This window comes from Corvus kubaryi, unplaced genomic scaffold (genome assembly GCF_017639235.1).
Source record: "Corvus kubaryi isolate FWS band 111438036 unplaced genomic scaffold, C.kubaryi_AGA036_p1.0 74, whole genome shotgun sequence".
Taxonomy (NCBI): domain Eukaryota; kingdom Metazoa; phylum Chordata; class Aves; order Passeriformes; family Corvidae; genus Corvus; species Corvus kubaryi.
Genome location: NW_024582061.1, coordinates 15,913,144 through 15,933,425, shown reverse-complemented (window position 1 = coordinate 15,933,425; position 20,282 = coordinate 15,913,144). Strand labels below are relative to the sequence as shown.

The 20,282-nt window shown below is 47.5% G+C and overlaps 1 protein-coding gene across 3 annotated transcripts; it reads right to left on the bottom strand.

The window, feature by feature from the left end:
• GTPBP1 (GTP binding protein 1) lies at positions 1-19,490 on the bottom strand. Of its 3 annotated transcripts, XM_042051258.1 has the most exons (14): positions 17,829-19,220; positions 15,476-16,626; positions 13,665-13,776; positions 11,072-11,252; positions 9,683-10,031; positions 9,107-9,230; positions 7,112-7,226; positions 6,514-6,658; positions 6,189-6,371; positions 5,260-5,395; positions 4,563-4,741; positions 3,853-4,050; positions 2,703-2,744; positions 1-2,264 (listed from the first exon to the last, which is right to left on the bottom strand). In XM_042051258.1, exons 3-14 carry the CDS (start codon positions 13,768-13,770, stop codon positions 2,172-2,174), a joined length of 1,851 nt encoding a protein of 616 aa, XP_041907192.1. In that variant the 5' UTR covers positions 13,771-13,776; positions 15,476-16,626; positions 17,829-19,220; the 3' UTR covers positions 1-2,171. The 3 variants fall into 3 exon arrangements, with proteins under 3 accessions (XP_041907192.1, XP_041907190.1, XP_041907191.1); XM_042051256.1 differs by lacking the exons at positions 15,476-16,626; positions 17,829-19,220 and adding an exon at positions 19,261-19,490; XM_042051257.1 differs by lacking the exons at positions 2,703-2,744; positions 15,476-16,626; positions 17,829-19,220 and adding an exon at positions 19,261-19,490.
• Between the last annotated feature and the right edge of the window lie 792 nt (positions 19,491-20,282).

Here is a 20,282-nt window from a genome sequence, read left to right as displayed (position 1 = left end):
TTGGAACAAACTTATTTAAAATTTATTTTATAGATCACACCAGCCTGAGTGATCTGTAAATGCTGGTCACAAAAGAGAGATCACACCACCTCCTTTGCACAAATTGAAGTGAACCTTCTTTCAGTCTCAGCCGTCTCCTTCATTTGGAGCACAAGGAATGGAGAAAGAGAAAACCGCCTGGAGCTCCCTGCTCCCCTCAGAAGCAGAGGGCAGTGAAATCAGATGCAGTTCGATGCTGCTACAGGGCCAGAAGACAAACAAGCCAGGCCCTCGTGCCCTGCTTAGCCACACCTCACACCCCCTCACAATGCGGGTGCTATTAGTGTTGTAGCCGCCTATAGTTCCTCCCTCGCCAGGAGAGTGCTGGTATTTAGGCACATAGCTTGGAAAAGGACTGTCTGACCTCCCCCTTCCGCCCACTGCAGTCTCTAAGGCAAAGGACCCTCGTCTCCAAACCACGTTTCTCACCTCTCCCGTGCCGCTTAATGCTCTTGGAGTGCTGGTGTTGGCAGCGGGAGATGCGCTCTGCCACTCAGCCGGCCTGGAAGCCTACCCCAAGTCACAAGGTGAACTGGAATGAACTCCACACAGGTGACACAGAGTGAGGAACAGGAACAACTTGCTAAGGAGGGACAGAAACTTTGCAGTCTCCCTCTAATTAAAATAAAAGTCCTTCATTGGAGGAGGAAGCCCTCAGAGAAACTGAGCCTGACCGCGCCTGCTAGGGAGAGCCATGATTTGCTGAGGATGCCACCTCCTCCTCAAAATGCTACCATGCTCCCAGAGCTCACCACAAGCTGGCAGAGGATAATGCCTGTCCTCATCAGAGCCAAGCGAGAAGGCAGGGTTAGAAGAAAAGAGATCAAAATAAGCAGGGAATCAATCACTTGAAAAACTCATTAAATGGTTAAAAAAACCATTCCAACAGTAATTTGTAAACTGTCCTTGCAGGGCCACCTTGGAGAAGCCAGAATTTCTCATTAACAAAAATAAAATATTTTAAGAAATTAAATTAAAGTCAGACACATTACCACGTATTTCCCACCTTGAAAGCACTTCTATAAATTTGGTACCAATTAATCACTGCCCTCTTTTGCCAAGAGGGGAGAAAACAAATCCTACCTCTTTGCCACGGCAAAGTTTGGCCAGTGAGTTCCAAAAACGTTTTGGAAATCTTGGGGTAAACAAAATCAAGGGGAGGTCATGTTAGCCTGGTGTCTCTGTTCCAAAGAGAACTTGCCCCCTGTGACCTCTGTCTGTCGAGGTGAGAAGGCTTTCTCTGGCTCAAGGGACGGACGGAGTGCTCCTGCACTATTCTTAATACTGTCAGTGGAGCTGCTGCAGCCTTGAGAGGCAGGTTAGATTTGCTCCAATGTGCACTGGACAAACACTAGGAAAAGCAGCACGATGGGAAAAGGGGAACAGGGTGGGTGTCTGCACATTTAACTCTGTTGCTAGTTAAAATTTTAAGTGCTATCAACATTATTTGAAGATATTGAGCATAGGATCCCTGAACTTAACATCAACAACTGCTTTCCAATTTGTTTCCCTCTTACATCTCCAATTAAGGAACTTTCTCACCATCTCCTTCAAACTTCAGTCATTACAACATTAAATTAAATCCACTAAGAAATAGTTTAAGAGGGAGAGAATCCAAAACATATTTGGCATGAGGCCACAGTGGTGATGACATGATGCTCCATGGAGCCATCCTAAACAACCTGTTTTAACCTTCGCAAGTGTGAAATTTCAGGCATCTGATAACCCCTGGTTCTGAGACAGCCAATAGGGGAGAGCAGCAAGTCCTGTGGACAGAAAGGGGTGAGGGAGGAGGGAGGCAACTAACTGGCTCTTTGCAGCTCTATCCAGACTCTCCTCTCATCTTCATGCACACAATATAATAAAAACTAATAAGAATAAAAACTAAGCCCATGATGTACAAAAATGTGTCAACAGGGGGAGGAGGAAGGTGTCAGTTACTCAGTTCTTTGTCTTATCACCTTCATTAGCTTATAAATTATGCTCCTCTCCATTGCTTCCGGCAGGGAGGAGGGACGATTCTTCTGCAGCCAATCAGCTGGGATGGGTTTTGGTTTATGCTGCTCTGGATCTTTTGGATAAGAAATGAAGGGAAAAGGAGGAATTCCTCAGAGAGAGGAGGAACAAGAAATTCAGCAGCCACTGGCAGGAGTCACACAGGCTCCCTGAGATTTCACTTTATGGCGCTGACCCCCACGTCGACGGCCTCCTCCTCCGACTTTTGACTGAAAAACAAGAAGACTGACTTTAGTGCAAAGCAACACCTCAACTGGGATATCAACACAGCAGGAGTTCAGATGGATCACACACACATGCCAACAGTGGCAGGGCAGCTGTGACTGCTCAGCTTCCTACTACTGCAGGAAGGAGATAAGGCAGGAGGGAGGCAAACACACCATGAGGAAAGGAGGAGAAACAGATGCACCATTAAGTTTTGCCCTTCAAGCTGGGAAGACTTTGATTTCCCAAGTTTCTGAATGCTTCACTCCCATGAGAGCCAGCAGGTGCCATGGGGTTCAGCATATAGGAAATCAAGGTCTCAGGCTCCCTTGACTTTGTGCAGAATTGAAGGAGAGCCCCCCACTCCCTACCATGGCTCTCTTGCTAACCTCTCTTCCCAACCTCAGCAAACCCACTGTTTCTCTTTGAGAGCAGCCAAATACCTTATTGCCCTCACGGATGTGGGGCTCTTCATCCAGTGCAGGCTGAGGGGACGCAGCAAGGAGAGAGAGGAAGACGTAAGCAAGAACAAAAGCAACCCAGAGTCTCAGGGGGAAGGATGAAACAAAGAGCAAGCTTGGAGCACTACTTACAATCACAGTGACACTACAAAAAGACAAGGACAAGATGGAGGACTGGTGTGAAGCCCCAGGCATATGCAGAGGGAGAGAATCCCTGCCAGGGGGTCCTCTTTGATGAGCAGTCTGGCTCAAGAGGGTGAAATTTGACCATGGCAACTAACACAGCTAGAATTAAGAAGGCGAACACCCTGTTGCTTGATGGAGTTGGTTCCTGAACCCTTCACTTACTAAGGAAGTACCCTACAAGGAGAAGACCTTTCTTCTATCAGTAATAAAGCTGATAAATAGGCTCCCAAAACCTGCAGTGAGAATTGAGTTTCCATTCCTTGCAGGCCAGAAACACTAGGTATCCTTCATGGACAAGCTGAGCTGAGAAGTCCTAACCAACAAAACAACCCGGATAAATTTCTCTAAAGAGAAATGTAAAGCCTTTCCTTCTTCTTGGATGTCCCCATCCTCCCTCTTTTGACAGGGCAGATGACCTAGGTTGTAATTTCTCTAGTGTAGGGATTTTCTACCTCTCCTACAGGCATCGAAGACCCCTTTTGTGACTGGTTGTTAGATGTTTCACTAGTTCAGCTACTGGGTTTGTAGAGACACTTTTTCACTGTGCACATGGTCAAAGTAGTGAAACAGGTTGCCAAGGGAGGTTGTGCAGTCTTCCTCCTTGGGAGGTTTTTGAGACATGACTGGATAAAACCCTGCGTAACCTGGTCTGACCTCACAGCTAATCCTATTTAGAACAGGAGGTTAGACTAGACACTTCCGGAGGTCCAACCTGAATTGTCCCAGCACCCTGAGCTGCTGTCTGCTGGAAGGTCAGCCATGGAGTCACCCAGTCATCAGAGAATTATGATTTCTGCTCTGAGACTACTCATATTTCTGTTTATTTCTGTGGCAAGGTGAGTTCAAGGTGTGAGGGGATAATGCTAGTGCTTTAGACTGCTCTTCCTCCAACAGGTGAAACCAGGACACAAACAGCTTGGACAGACATGGTATTTTCCTCACTTACCAATGGTTGCAGGGCAGTAGGTGTCAGTGGCGCTGCAGCTGTTGAGGGGGCCTCATCCCCAGCTGCTGGGCCTCCAGCTGCCATCCCAGAGGTGGGAACACCATCCTCTCGTTTCGTAATGGCTCCCTTCTTCGTTGACTGCATCTTGATCTGCTGTGGCTTGGAGTTCATTGGTGAGTTATTGGTGGTCTGGAGTAGCTGCAAATTGCAAAGGGAGAGGCCAAACTCAGCATTAAAATAGCCAGGCTGATCTGGCGAGGTTCAATGTTGCTTTTTAACAAAAAGTCTCAGGAGAATTTATAAAAATAGCTGTAAGGAGAAGAATGCAGCAGTAGCAGCAGCTGTTCAAAGAAACCTAGAGCTCTGAGCTCCCACCCTTGGAAAGGGCCACTTGGCTGAGGTGGCACTCTAACCTCTACAACGTGACTCAAAGAGACCAGCTATAAGATGGTCTCAGAAAGAGACTGAGCCTTAAGAACCAGCAGCATCTGGCTCAGCCCCACCCTTTATGTTCCCTCATTCACACCAGCTAAAGACCCACCACACGACAAAGCACATCGGTCATCCGCGACCCACATCAGGGCTGATGCTTGTGGCTGAAGCACAGCCTCTCTTCCCTCACTTCTCCAGAGCTACCCGGATTCTCCTGCTGGCTTCTCAGTGTAAGAAGCAGCTAATGGGCAAAGCAAGCGGCCCTTGGCAGCCTTTACCTTAGTGATGGTACCCACAGCTTTGGTGCGGCCTTCCCGGAAGACCAGCCGCTGGTCTATGTGTAAATATTCCGGGGTTTTGATGAAGCGGAAGTGCACTGTGGCTTTGTCCCCTGTCCGCAGGCAGTCCTTGTCCATGCTGAGAATCGTGGCTGTCTGGCGGATGCTGCCACAATGCACTGTGAATGTAAAGCACAAAGGCTTTCAGCAGCCAGGGCCATTAGTGCAACGAGCTTCAGAGACACATCTAAGGCAGCTCCTCACCCTTCAGCAAAGGCTATACAGGTCACGGAGCTGCCTTTGTTCCATCCCCAAAAAGAACATGCACATAAGCTAGCACAGCTGCCTTCAAATTGTGCCTGGCCTGAAGCACCCTCTACAGAATTCTACATGCCAAGCAGCTGGGCTAGAGGGCAGGACCCAAAATGAGTCCTTCCATCAGCATTTGGAAGTGGAGAATCTTTGCACCATGGATATACAGCACAGGCAGGTTCCAAGTACACTTGAGGGCACACATCTCCTTTTTACCTTACAGCCTCCCCCACTCTCTCTTCCACAATGTTGGGAAAGGCAAAACCAGGAACTATGGCATATATTCAGGTTGGCAGAGACATCAGGAGCAAAATTATCTCAGGCTAGATCTGATACAAACTGCTACCACTGGGAAGCAAAGACAAACCAACACTGCCACACGTACCCATGGCCTGATACCGTGGGCTGATGGTGGTGGGGTGATGGAGCACCAGAATCTCTGCTTCAAACTCCCACGAGGCTTGTGGATTCAGGCGGGGTGACACCATTACCATGCCTTTCCGGATGGAAGAACGCTTGATCTGAAAACAGAGACACAAAAAACCTTAGCATGATTCTCCAGGGAAGAAATCTGCTGCTCTGGCTGACTGCATTCAGCAGAATCCTAAGGGATTTCACAGATACTATCTCATGCCCACTAAAAGGCAAAGCAAGAGCTGCCTAGCTGTATGTTATGTACAGGATATTATGTAAAGGTTGCAAAAATAAAATTCACCTTAAAGCTCATAAAGAAGCTTTAGAGTACTGGAAATGCTGGAAACTGACACATTTACCTCACTGATCCTTTAAAAGCAAAACATACATCCTGGTTGCACATTACCCAAGGAAATATCTCCCCAAAATCATGATGTCTGTTAATATAACATGGAAAGTCTGAACACATGAAATATGGTATAGCTTAAACTATATCCCCTTAAAATCGGTGCAGCTTCTATTGACAGAAACCTTTTACAAGAGGAATTTTGCTGAATTTTAAATCCCAAATCATGCAGCCGGTCCTACAAGGCAAGAGGAGTAGTGCAAATACGCTGCCCAGGCTACTAATGCAGTTCCAGCACAAAAGCAGCCTTTTCTTGCAATGCCTCCACTTTCTTAGGTAACTCCAACATCATTACCTAGTGGCATTACTATCCCCTGGCAGCTCCCAGGACGAAAAACCAGGATGTGGAACCACAGATTCTATGGGATTTCATTCCACTGCAAAATGAGGCAGCTGAGGTTTGTAGAAACAGCCTTACTGCAGCTGAACTCCGAGAGCACTCAAAAATCAGGAGGGCAGTTCCTGTTCTGGGGGTCTAGAGGAGATCATCTCACCTTCTTCAAGGCAAAGGAGGCGGTCTGGCCTCCCCGCACCTCCTTGACGGGCATCCTCTTGCGGTGGATGGACTTGACAGCAATAGGGAGGAAGTTGCCAAGGGGATCTGGCCCCAGCAGTAGGGTGTCATTTAGCTTGATTAGGCCTCTCAGTGTCGTCCCAGAGACAACTGTTCCTACACCCTACGCCAAAAAAGAAAAAACAGGAATTGTGGTTACTCAACCGGGCCAGCAGAAGAGCTCTAGAACTCTCCTCTCTAGAGGAGATACCTTCTTCAACCTAGAAGAGGGAACAGAACATTGTTGCAAATACCAGGCCTCTTACCGGCACAGAGTAAGTATCGTCTATCTGGAATTCTGCTGGCTCTTCTTCCCTGTAACTGGTCCGTGGAGACAAGAGATTAAGAAACATCTTCAGCAAATCTAGATTCTCCCCAGTGACATTTGAAATCTGGAAAATTGGGCACATCCTGTAAAGGAAAATTGATGAAAATGGAGTTAGTTCACCTTCCTACCTGGCTTTCCACATGTAGGGAGACATCCAAAATCTTGGGACTGAATTCAATACACAGTGCTAGGAAGGGAGAGCCTGGCAAGCAGTCAGATGCACAACACCCCATGTTTGAAAACCTGAAACATTGCCTCTGCCTTCTAATGACATTTGGGAAAAGGTGTAAGGTTCCAGTACTGAAGGAAGCTGAATTCCCTGCTGTCTTCTGCAGACTGCCCAGAAGCAGCCTCTCATTTCTGCCTCAGAGAGGGGAACACAAGCAGGTGAACCTCAAAATCAACACTCTTATGGAATCAACACACCACATGGCAGATGCAACCTCCACACATCTAAACAATGGGACTCTCTGGATCTCCTCACCCAGTCTCCACATAGGATTGAAAGAGAAATGATTCTCCTCTACTCCCGTTACCTCTCTGAGCTGAAGTTGGAGGCTGTTACAATGACATCATCCTTGCTCTGAACCAGCACGGGAATCTTCCTGCACCCTGGGGACTTCAGCAGTCGCTGTAACAGCTTCAGGGTTTCTTAAAGGGTGAAATGAATATTGTTAGGGCAGCATCTCCTGTCTTTACAAATCACTTTTGTGGGGTCTCTCCCCGAAGGGAGACAGGTGCTCTGGCCACAGATAAGACAGGAGAAGATGGCTAAAGGTGAGACTATGAGTTTGCTGCAGCCCAGGTAGGACTTAGGAGCCATTCCACCTTCCATTTCATGCCAGCTAGCCTGCTGCCAAGCGACACCATACATGAAGAGACAGACAAGTTTGCAATGCTGTGAAGTAGACATTTTATAGCTGTCTATTAGTAGCTTTAAGCAGTTATTTCCTCTTTCTAGAAAGGATTTTTCCTAGTGAATTAATTGAAAACTAAGATTCACTGACAGAAATATTTGAGAATATGTGAATTGGAAATCAGTTTTGACCAAGCAAACCTCAATATATTTTCCCTGGGAGTTAACTTGCCCTAGGAGGCTGAAGAAGCGTGCAAGAGGCAAAGATGATCATCATAGACTGGGAAAATGTGGGTGGACCATATTCAGAAATCAGTGTTGGGACAAATCTCATGGCTCCCAATTTTCAGCTTTTGCCTCTTTTTAACTTATTTTCTAAGCCTCGTATCTAGCAGCCAGCAGGGGCATTACCTGATGCATTAGCATCAGCCTCCTACAAAGTGCCTGACAATAAACAAAGAAAAAAACAAAAAAGGGTACTAAGGGCTTAAAAGAGCAAATCATTTATGTTCAACAATTGTAATCCAATTAGGCAGAGTTTTGTAAACAAATTATTGCCTATGGGGAAAGTAATGTTTTGGATACAGAAACACAAACATCTAATGAGGCCATCTGCTCTTCACAGATATACTTGAGTCAAATCTTGTGTCTATTTACTTTAAACAGAGCATGTTGAGGGAGTAGCTTCTCCCAAGAGCAGCTCTTCTCTCCTCATGCTGAGCCAAAGGTTCTCCTTCCTTCCCAGTTATTATCTTATGGTCAGGCCTTATGTTTATTTGCCAAACATCTAGTCTAGAGATACACAGGTTATCTTCTGATCACATGCATCTATTTGCCTGACACATATTTAGGATTTTTATAGTAATGAACTAAACTACAGACAGTACCAGGAGCATTCACTTCCCTGATCCTTAGGACTGATTATCAAAAAAACCCATTGCTCCAATTAACCACAGCATGTTTCGGAAGTTGTGTGAAATGCTTAAAGAGAGTTTTAGAAGTGAGAACAGGTCACAGCCCGAAAAAACATCATGCATGGGTTAATGGGACACTGCTGGGGTTAGAGGTGCTGTTGAGAAAAAAAACACTAGCCCATGCTACTTACTGCCATCCCTGCTTGTGTCTAGTCCTGCCTCCCATCCTGCTACCGTAGCCCATACGCAGCTGCTTTAAACCATGATTTATTAAGTGTTGTTTGGTTGTTCAGACAGAGGAAGGAGCTGCTGTAGTTATGCCAGTGCACCTGAGAAGTGCTCAGGTGAGCAGAAGGTAACAAGCAGCTGCCCCTTCACTAACAGCTGCTGCAGATCAAGTCTGATCACAGCTTAAGATCACACTCAAACTCTTCCTCCAGGTTTAAATACCCAGAGAGAAAGCAAAGCCCAAACCCCAGCTGTATGCTGCTTCTCTTAGAGCTCAATTAAGCAAAACCTTGTAGCAAACACTTTTGGGCTGCTCAGTTGAGTCCCCAGCACAGGTAATTTTGAAATCATGAGTGTAAGTGAACCACCTGCAAAATGAGCAAGGGAAAAGGATAGATTTCTGGAAGGTGTTTAGGACGCAGTCAGAACCAGATAAAGGAGCTTTCTTCCAGCAGTAATTCCTGAACCCAAGCAGGGGACAGCAACACACACAGAGGTAAGAAACAGCCCTGGAGAGAGCCTGTAGGACTCACCTTGCAGGATGTTGGCAGGGCACATGTCAATCTTGGTCACCACAACAAAGACGGGAACGTTAAGTGCAAGCGCCAGGCCTAAGTGCTCCTTGGTCATTCCAACAATCCCAGCATTACTCCCAACCTACACCAGAGATATAAAATACAGGGATGTCAATGCTCCTTCTGCAGGAAGCTGGATTACAAAGAAGGCCTTGTGTCAGATGTGCAGTACGTTGTGATTAGGTTGTAGATGTGCCACTGGGACCGTATGACCAGGCCCAGCTCATCTCAAATGTTGTTGGCCACTGGCAGAAGACTGACTCATTTCTTCCCAGTTTTAACAAGGTTTTCTAGAATTCAGAAATCTATCCATTTTCAAGAATCACAAACCTTGGGCCTGTCTGGGACCAGTGCTGGGGCACTCGCCTCAGAGTACAGGAGAGATAGCCACAGAGGCTTCTGCTCTCCAGCAATGTGAGATGCTGCCTCCCTCCAAGACCCCACAGGCACTTTGCAACAGGAAAGAAGTCGAGGCTGTTAAAGCTGTGAACAGCCCCCCTCCAGCTGGTAAGGTCCATCTTTCTTGCTACCTACCATAAGCATGCAGAAGTCAGGCAAGTGGCCGGTCATGCCAAAGACGGTGGTTTTCAGGTACTTTTCGTGACCAGCCAGGTCAATGAAAGTAATGACCTTGGTGGATTTCTCACAGATCTTTGTCCATTCCAAGCTGCCACCGTGGCTGTCGGGTTTGTTCACCACGTTGCCCTCGCTGTCGAAGCCCAGAATGTCATTGCCCACACTGCTGGTGCGACCCGACTCGATCTCGTGCTTGTGGCGGAAGAGCTTTTGCCGAGCAAAGCCCCGGCCATTGTCTAGCTCGCCGTGAGTCAAGACACCCAGCAAGGTGCTCTTCCCTGCGTCCACATTGCCAACCACTGCTACCCTGCAGGGGAAAGGAAAAAGGAGCCTGGTAAAATACGGTACCTGAAGAAATGAACAGAAGTGATCAAAAAAACCCAAACATCACTGCTCTTGCAAATGGCTTTTTCTCCCTAACCTTCAAACAGAGATTAAAAAATGTTAGATCTTCACAAGCAGAACAGAGATTCTTTTACAGTTATTAAATAACAGTGGAGATCCCAGACTCTGGGGACTGGGATGTGGAAGACTGTGGAAACATGTCACTGGTGTCCAGAACACAGTCAACTGAACGTGACACTGCTTGATGCAATACAGAGCGTCTCTATTCCAACTCCTTGTGTCTGCTATCCAACATAAACACTGTCGCAATTCAAAAGGAAGACTAAATCCCAACTTCCTCTAGAACACCTCTGCCTTTCTCACATTTCTCATGCTGCAACAATGCCAAGTAGAGCACAAAAATTAAAATCGTTGTTTCCAGAAAAGGATAAGCTAAAAAAACTATGAAATATTTTAGGAGATAGCCGTGTCCTCCAGCAAGCTCCTTCTTTGACTCTGATCAATGTGGCTATTATGGCTGTTGGCAAATGTTGGAAATCCACTCCATCCAGGTCTGGGCAGACTCTCAAGTCTTGTTATATAAGCTAATATATGTCCATTAAAAGGTGACTTGGATCATCACAGCCTTGGAACAGAACTGGATCCTTAGTCAAAAGTACTGTGTTCCAGCAGTGAGCATATATACACATACATACAGCCACACATGTGACTTCTGGCATCCCAGCATACAAAAGATCCCCCAACTGTGAGGCTGTCACCCAGAGAGCAACAGCCCTCTGCTAAACACAGGCAAATTTCCAAATTTTGTTTGTTCACAAAAGAGACAGCAACAACAAAAAAAGGCAATTTCATCACCAAGGAGTGGTCAAGCTCGACTCCCTTTGTTGGGTAGCTCCAACACCAAGACTCGAAGCAGCGTTGCTGGCTCAGCACCACGCACTGCTCACACAGTAAAAATGCAGCTGAGCTGCTGACTAACCCTGTCTCCACCCAGCTCCTCACCTGACCTCCAGGAAGTCGTTGTCACCCACACGTTTCCGAACGAGGTAGTCGCGCACCTTGCCCCCGGCCTCCTGGTGCTCCCGCAGGAGGATCACGTCTGCCTCGATCTGCTCTGCCATGCTCTTCAATGTGGCGTAGGACGCCTCCATGTCTGCCTCACTCAGACCGTACTCAGTCCCATCTAGTGTGGTGTTGAGGAGACAAAGAGCAGTCAGTGTCATCCTGCCTGGGACCTGCACACCCATTGGGATTTATACGTGGACTGGAGATGTCAGATGTGTACGCAGAATAAGCACCCTTGGCCCAAAATGAAAAGGGATCGTCTTCACTCTAAGGCTTAAAAGACACTAGAAAAGCACCATCTTTCATCTAGAGGAGTTTTCTTCACAATTTTTACAAGTAAATATGTAGGGATTGGCAAGGAAGACACATTTCTGTCTAATTTCCTTACTTCATGTATTGAAAGTACTTTGTGTCCTTCAATCAGATAAAGTATCTCCTCTCACATTGCAAGAAAAGGTAAAGCATTAACAAAAGGAAAGCTCAGGCTGAAACATCACCACAATTAGCCATTAGTGGTAAATGTGGGACCACTGTAAACAATCAGCTTATTTTATAAAACCACACCCCAAATACACGTATTTTGCAAGTCTGACCTGCACAGCAATTTCTTTAGCCCCCATATACTCCAGTTAAAACAATGCTTCTGGCATGTTTCACTGCCTTCATCCTAGTACTTGGAAGAAATGCTGACAGCACATAAGACCAGAAAAAAACAAGGAGGCACTGCTTCCTCTGAGCAGCTCACCCAAGCAGAAGAGTTGACAGTCAGAGCATGACAGTGGCAACTACCTAGACACGGTAAAGCCACCACTGTCTCTTTTCCAATGCAGGTGCTGTGAAGGTGCACAGATTTCACCCCAGAATCTCCTCTGTGGGTAAAAAACACCCACAAAACAACAAACAAAGGTGGAGAGCCACACTGCACCCGTATGACCAAAGTCATTGCCATGTGTACATGCTCATATGCACGGCTGACTCATCGGCTGGTAAGCAGGAACTGCAGTTTGCATGAACTTATCAGCATTTTAATTACTGCCCAGCTCTAAAACTAGCAGAGTTACCAGGTGATTTCCAACCTCGCTCATAAACTGGCTGAGACTGAGGAAAACTAAAAGCCCCATGTCTTGAGCCTCGGGTTATAGGAGGGGAACGAGAAGTAGGGGCCAGGAAAGGGCAAGAGCCAAGGGAGAACAGGAAAGGTCACTACTGGTGAACTAATGAGCTTCCTGTGTCAGTCTTCATTCGCCTCTCAGTCAGCTGAGTTGAGTATCTGGGATGATGAAAATCAGATGCTGAAAGGGAATGAGAAGGAGAGACAGTGGCAGGGATACCAAGATCCTTTCTCTGTTGAAAATATCCCCATCTTCCTTGACTACGCTGCAACACGAAATGAAGTCAGAAGTTTAACCTCCTATTTTACTTCTAAGTATATCATTGCAACAACCACCAGTTAACACTCTCACAAGGTATCCTAGAAGAGAAAGCAGGTACTAGCCTGACTAGTTAGATCTCCACTGCAGATGTGCTTATCCCAAACACCAAGGATTCAGACTACATGTGGGAAGCTTGCTTGGAGACAAGAGCATAATCCCTGTGATATTGGCTGCATGAACACTGGCCATCTAATTCTGGCTTCTCTTCTGAGTTGGCTGCTTCACAAAACTCCAAGAAAACCCAAAAAGCACACAGTTCTGAGGTTACACAGCTCCCCCCCTCCATTATTTCAGCCAACCCTGGCACTGACAACCAGGGTTTCATGTTCTTCCTCAAACACAGCAAATGTCTGAGCATGACAACTTCATATCCAGTAGACATCCAGCATACTTGAAACATGCCTTTAGCCTTATGATAACTACAGACAATTATTTTATATTCAGAAAAGAAATTTCAATTTCAAAGCAAGGGCATGCTCAGTATTATTTTACCAGCATCAGATGCAAATATTCAAATTGTGAAAAAGAACAAAAAGGTATTCCATGCTAACTGCTAAAATCTGCAAAGGCAAATGACTAGCAGCCACACACAAATTAATGTGACAATAAAGGTCTCATGCTGAGCAAAGGAAAAGCTTTCCCTCCACAGTACAGACACATACTAACAAAGAAAGTCAGCAGCATATATTTTGGCTATGTGAAGTATCTATAATACATTCCTGTGGGGTAAAAACATGTTATTTCCAACAGAGCGGTGAACAATATCAGACAGAACAAGATCTTCGCAGACATTGAGGACGTCTGTACTAAAGCTGTTACTTTAACTTTAGATTCTTTGTCTTTTCCTGTTGTGTTCAGACAAGATATGCATTATTTCCAAAAAAGAACTTGCATGATTTTATAAAAAAATATGTTTAGCTCCACTACATAAGACAGTTGTTGGCAGGAATAAAAGAAAAGAATCTGTCCCACATATTCTGCTATATTTCATGGACGTTATTCTGGAAAAGTAAGCATTACCTTCAGCAGCAGTCCGGTTAGATGAACTATGTTTTTCTTATAATTTTTTGTTGTTTTGCTGGGGAAGCTATACTCACCTGATCCTTGTCCAATGACATAGATGGTCTCCCCACATCCCTCATCGATCCGTTCTGACATCTGCTGGAGCAAACTGTCATATTGCTCTGAAGTTGGACTCACCATCACCAGCTGGAAAAAAAGATTGAATATCCATTTGCAGATGTCAAACAATTTCAAAACCAGCTTCAGTTACAAGCACAATCAATCTATGTGCTTTATTGAAAGAGAAGGACTCTTTTTCCAGGACCGCTTTGCGATGGTTTTGTTTTGTTTTTTAAACCAGCTTTGCTGACAGCTATTTCCTTGTGACACTGCACAAGGTTGTTTGTCTGAGCTCAGAGTTCATTTATGCTGGAAAATACACTTCAAAGCAAGTAAGAATACCAAGCATCTAATTCTGATGTAACCAGTGTTTAAAAGCCACATTTAAGTGAACACTCCAATATGTTTTCATGCAAGGAAAACAGAAAGGGGAGGAGGTATTTTCTCCACAGAAATTCCTTAGCTGGGTACACCACAGTCTCTGCTGCAAAGAGTGCTGCTGCTCCCCTGAAACATGACTGGACAGCCAGAGAAAGCCAACCAGACCTCACTGCAGAGAACACCTGGGCACCAAAATCCAGAGCTTCTCCTAAGTCTTTCACATATTTGATGTCCCCTTCTGTTTTCTGAGGGGGCAGAAGGAAAGGAGAGAACATGAATAAGCATTCTTTTCAATTTTTAGGTACTTTACACTACAGTGCTGAGGGGCAGGCATACAAAGCAATTTGTTTGAGCACATCTGGAGGTTTCACCAGTGGAGAGCTGCAGTTTTGTAGGCCAGCAGCTGTGTTACCAACAAGCTTTGACTGCAGCTACTGCAATAATCAAACTTCCTTTGACCTTCCCTGCAGGAACATCAAGAGAATGAAAAAATAAAACAGAAACAAAGCAGAAAATGAGGACAAGAGAGTGTTTCAGGAATGATTTTTCCTAGAACTGAATGGTATACCACCATTTCTGGCAGAAACCTGCACTGCTTACAGAGTACAGCTGAGGACACCTGCACAGAGCAGCCACAATGGTGGCATGGCAGTGACAGACTGACAGACCAAGGAGACCTCCATCAGCCACTCTACGTGCTCTCTGGCTGCCTCCATGCTTACAAATCTGTTGGTGGCTGAGCACCCCAGTACAGTAGCCTGATAGCTATAGGGATTGAGATACACATTTCTGTGAAAAAGGCACTTTTAGCAACAGTTATAAAGGCTGTCACCCACCAAGAGCCCTATGGGTAGGCACACCTGTGCCACACTACAACACTCGATGACATCCACAGTTGTCCCTACATACACATCCCAAAATCACACCCAGAAAGAAGCACTTCCCTTCACTATGCACTGAGACTGAAATCTGTGCTAGATATGCCTAAAACATATGGTTTACAGCAGTTGACAATAACATCCTCAAGTCTGCCCAACATTCTCTAACACAGCCTGACTTGCTAGCACAGTTAACACAATGTGTTTTCAAACAGAAACTACCTTTCCCACTACTATGACACACTTGATGAAGGCTTTTTTTGGAAATCTAGAATGTAAAGGAAGACACAACCCCCCCTCCCTGCGCGCCCCCGCCAAAAACGTTTAAGCAGCTTTCAAAACTATAGTGATGCACGCTGGGGAACTGAAGCACAGACAGCAGGTGCTGGTTAGAAGGTTTAAGGCTGCCAAAGCAACTCTTTTCTCAAATGTTAAGGGTCCCAGAGAGCAGGGATCTGTCTGCAAGGGCCAGACAGCTACAACAGATACAATCACCTTCACGTGCCCCTTTTGGACACATGCCCTACCTAAGCCTTTTAACTACTTGGCATGGTCTGCAAAGGGTACTGAAGCACTCTTATCTGGAAGGTCACAGTCCTTCTATTTCATGCTACGAAAGACTGAGTTTTGCTTTTATTAGTTTTTCTCTCAGTTCCATTTTCCTTTCAGTTTCGTTGTCTTCTTGAGGGAAACCACTGGATGTAAATGTATTGAGAGGGGAATCAGCAACTGTTGAGAGGTCCAATCTGGGCAGGAATGGAAGGCTGTGTTTTGATGTGTAGGGCTCATTTTGCTCTGCAAGTACTTTCAGGAATTCCTGGAAGCACAGCAGACAGGATCACTGTTTAGGCCAGTGCACCAGCACAAGTCAGGGACTCAGAAGATCTATTAAACAGGCTGTAACACACACAAAGATCAATAAAATAACAGGGGCCACCGGTGCAGGGCACACCAACTTCAGTTTCTTCAAGTCTCATCACCAGCTCTATTTTTCTATGAGTCCAAGTGCTTCAGCAGTGTGAGCAGGCAGGGTGTTGTAACAAGTACCAAGGCACTCAGCAGCTCATTGTACCCTTTCCTCACGTTGCCAGGCAGGAGGGCTGGGGGGTCTCAAACAGCACAGACTCGCTCACATCAGCTCAAAACACTGTTCCCCCACACTGCTACTTCCACTGCCATGCAAAGGTGCTCCTGAAGGGTGTTCCAGTAGCAGACTGCCTCCAAAGTTTACTCCGGGGCCGACGAAACTTACAGCTGATATGACATAGTAGGACATCAAGAGAAGTATCTGTAGATAAAATAGCAGCTTTCATGGGTCACACCCTCCAATGTCGCTCAGTGCTTCTGACAACTATTTCTGCAGTCACAGCCCCAGCCAGTTCTGCAGTTTCCTGGGTCACTGCAAGACTTGACGTGCTGTTTTGAAGATCTCTTTAGCTTCCTGGATGGAGAGAGCCTGTTCTCTGTCATCTCTTTTGTCGAAGAGAAGCCCTCCATTTTGGCCCCTCTGCTTTTTTTTGCTTTTCACCTTTGAGTGACCCCCTCCATGCCTGCCCTATGAATGCATGTTTTTAAGAGGTTTTCACAAAGTCAAAAACGTTCAGTTTTGTTCTTTCCACTTTGTCAGGCACGAGCAGTTATCAGTAGGAGCCATGCGGGTCTAGCAACCTCAGGTTTCCTATAGGGCAAAAAAGTAACAACTAGTTATTGTTTTATTCTTAAGACAGCAGAAGGAAACATACCTCACAAGTTCAAAATGCCACCTCTCAAGTCCCTTCCCAATCTCTGGGGTAAGGCGGCTTTGCCTGCCTCTCCTCTGATCAGTTTGGAGATTTAACACACACCAGAGGTGGGTAACAGCTACAGTTGCCTGGGCTTACTCCTGGGGGACAGACTGGACTGTGCCATTCTGCACTGCCCAACAGCAAGCAAGAGGCCATAGCTTTAATTAACAGCAATTTCAAGACACCAGCGAGATTGAGCTCGGGTTATACCAGCACTGCTACAGGCAGTCCTTACAAAAAAAGCATCCTGTATCCATGAGGCAGACAAACTATAAGTATTAAAGGCAAACCAAATACTACGTGGTACGTAGTGCTGCTCTTTATTGGAAAAGCAGAGTCTGACACTTTGCATGGCTAGAAGGCCACCACGAGCCGTCGAGAAGGTGGGGGAAAGGCATCTTATGTAGTGTCGTATTTTGCTTTCTATGCCCTGTAGACATACATTGTTCAGGTGCTATTAATGTTCTGTTGTCAATGTAGATCTAATATAAGTATCAGGTTCACTAACAGCCTTGTGTGCTATGGTTTTTGACCTGAAAGTTGATTACTACTGCAGTGTGTTGGCACTGAAGGGAAAACAAACACCCATTAAGATCAACATGATAATGAATTTATGCTGATGAATGGAACTGTTTGCCTGACCAGCTGACAAGGTGCACTTGATAACAGAACCTCAAAGTGTTCCTCTTTAAAAAAGAGCTCACCTTACAGTGAATGCACAGGGAGAGGACTGGGAGAAAAGTATTAACAATGCCAGGGGGTGGGTCAGAAGGACCAGGACAGAACTAGCAACTATCAGACAAACTGACTGCAGTGGGAGTCCCCATTTTAAGTAGGGACTGGAGTGGAACAATTCAAGTGAGAAGACAGAAAAGATGAGGGGGTCGGGGAAGCGCAGGTTAGCTACTGCATTCTCACCATATGGGATTGCTGTTTTGAGCACACAGTGGGAGATTAACTTGGAAACATGGAGCACAGCTCACAGTTTTAGCTCTCATCCAAGATGGGGATGAATGAAAAGTCCAGTGAAAAGACAGCAGGTGCACAGTGCTGTATGGAAAAGTAAATTGTAATAAAGGTCAAAAAAAATGCTTACCTACCACCTCCACAGCACCTGCAGACTTCTAGGAATGGAAAACAGACTGACACCACAAATAGGAGTTTGTGGGAGAAAAGCTCTCTTCTCTCTTTGCCGGAGTTTTGGTCAGGTTCCTGGCTGTCAAGAATCAGTGATGCTCTCCTTGGCATCCTCCTTGGCCCTCTTCCACAGCAGTCACATCCAAGACAAAGCACAGATCAATATTGGCATCCTGTATAAAAATCTTGTCCAGCTCATTAAGGCACGAACAGGTGGCTCAATAAATACTACAGGTTTGACTTCTATTCTTTACTATCTTATAACACATCTTCATAGCATTTGTTTTAATACAGTACCACATTGTAAAATACCCAGTCATGCACTGAAAAAAAATTTTCCATGTCCACAGACACAATTCCTCTTTCTGTTTCTCTGTGCAGAGATGGCAAGAAAGTCCAGGACTCTGGACCAACTTAAGCTGGAAGCATGAAGAGGAGGGACAACAGAAAAACAAGGGGGAAACACCAGCTATGCTGACTTCTGGATCACATAATTACAAGTGGACCGAATGAGGTTTGCAGGAGACTATTTAGAGTGGGAGATAGCACCACAGTGCATCAAACCCGTGGCAGCAAAAGGTAAACAGGTTAAGAGATCAGCCAATTAGGAAAAAAAATAGCAGACAGTGACAGAAGGCAGCTAATGTAGTCTGTGGCAGGCTCTGGCACACACATATTACTACAATGTACCTTCCTGCAGGATGGAAGTGAGAACTGGTTCTGACAGAAATAAGACCACCACACAGTTTTGTCACTGGGATCCTAGAAAGGAACTGCACAAGATGAACAAGCCTTTTTTGCGTTGACTTAACACTGTTTGCAAGAGCAAAGCAGCCTTGTCACTGGGATCTTGTGCTCAGAAGTTACAAGCTCTGACCTCCTTTTAAGATTGTGGAGAAAGTCCCAGGAACTAGTACAACTGGCAGCAGAGATAACTACAGAGACCCAGCGCGGAGGGCAAACGTCAGCGGGACGTTGCAGCAGATGACAGCTCCAAACCCTGCGCTTCCTGAGGATGCTAGACCAACTGCGGGCTGGCGTTCCCCCCGGGCAGCCGAGGCGGGGAAGGCGCAGGGCGGAGCAGCCTGCCAGCACCCTCCTGTCCCGGCCGGGGTACGGGACAACTTTTACTGCGCCTCTCCCGGCCACCTCCACACGGCACTGCTGGCTCTGCCGCCCGCCCAGGTGATGCTGGGGCCGGGGGAGCGCTCAGGGGAGCCTCCCGTCCCGGCAGAGGTAGGCGGGCCCCAACCTCTCGCTCTTCTGAGGTGCGGGGAGCGGCCAGGCTGGAGAGGCAGCCCCCCGGGCAGGGCCGACCGGCAGGGAGGAGGGCATCGAGGGCCCGGCGGGGTGATGGCGCTCGCCGCCGCCCGCCCCCCCGCCGGGCCTACCTTACTGGTGAGGTCGATCTCGGGCTCGCCGTTGAGCGCCTCGCCGTCCTCGCCATCGAAGGCTGCGCGGAGGGGACAGGCGGCCGCCGCCACGCGAGGCCGTCCGCCCGGGGAGCCGGGCTCCGGGGCGAACATACAGGCCGGCACCGGGGACCCCCCACGAACCGGGGATCTGCTCCGCTCCGCCGCCGCCATCTTCCCTTCCCTGCCCGGCCCTCCGCCCCTCCGCCCCGGCACCGCCCCCGGCCCGCCAAGGCGGCGCCCGCCAATCACTGGGGGCGCAGCGGCTAAATTTGCATGTTGCCATGGCGACAGCGGGTGGCTCGTGATTATTCATGAGGAGAGGCCACGCCCCCTCGCAGCGCGCGAAGCCAATGGGAGAAGCACTGCCAGCTCGGCTTGTTTTCTACACATACACACACAACAGAGCCCGCTCGACGTGCCCGGGACCGGCTGTCCAATGGGAGAGCTGGGCTTCGTGACAGACAACCTTGGCAGCCAATCGAATAAGGGATTTCGAAGGCCTGGGTGGGACCAGGTGCCGCAACAGAGCCCGCCCTGGTGGGTGGGCATTCTCACGGGATAGCCAGTGAGAAGGAGGGGATATTTCACTGATAGTTGTGTCAGCCAATGGCACAGGGTGGGAGCGCGCCGGCTGTTCCTGCAGTCCGCGGGACCGGCTGTCCCGGCCCGTCGTGCCGCCAGCTCCCGGGGCTCGCAAAGGACCCCGCCGCCCCTCCCGCCCTGGGCTCCCGACAGAAAACCCCTACGCCTGCTCGCCATGCGAGCCCACAGTGTTCATTCCGCCGGCGGGGGCCGCCAGGCAGGACGCCAGCGCCAGTGAGGAAACCCCTCCGGCTGAGGGGCTCTGCGGGCTGGCAGGTGACCCCTGCGGCGGGGGAAGCTGCCTGTCCTGCTCCTCCGCCTGGCCACACGCACGCTCGTGGCACCACCGCCACAAGCGCCAGCCTTGTGCACAGAAGGAAGCCGGGGGAGGATTTACGTTTGTTTACTCAGCGGGC

Excerpts from the sequence above, each read along its gene's own strand:
- GTPBP1 (XM_042051256.1), bottom strand. The coding sequence starts at position 19,455 with ATGGCGGCGGCGGAGCGGAGCAGATCCCCGGTTCGTGGGGGGTCCCCG. Across the intron at positions 13,777-19,260 it reads AGATCGACCTCACCAGTAAG|CTGGTGATGGTGAGTCCAAC; the intron begins GTAGGCCCGGCG and ends CTTTTTTTCCAG. Across the intron at positions 4,742-5,259 it reads CCCACGGTATCAGGCCATGG|TGCATTGTGGCAGCATCCGC; the intron begins GTACGTGTGGCA and ends TTACATTCACAG.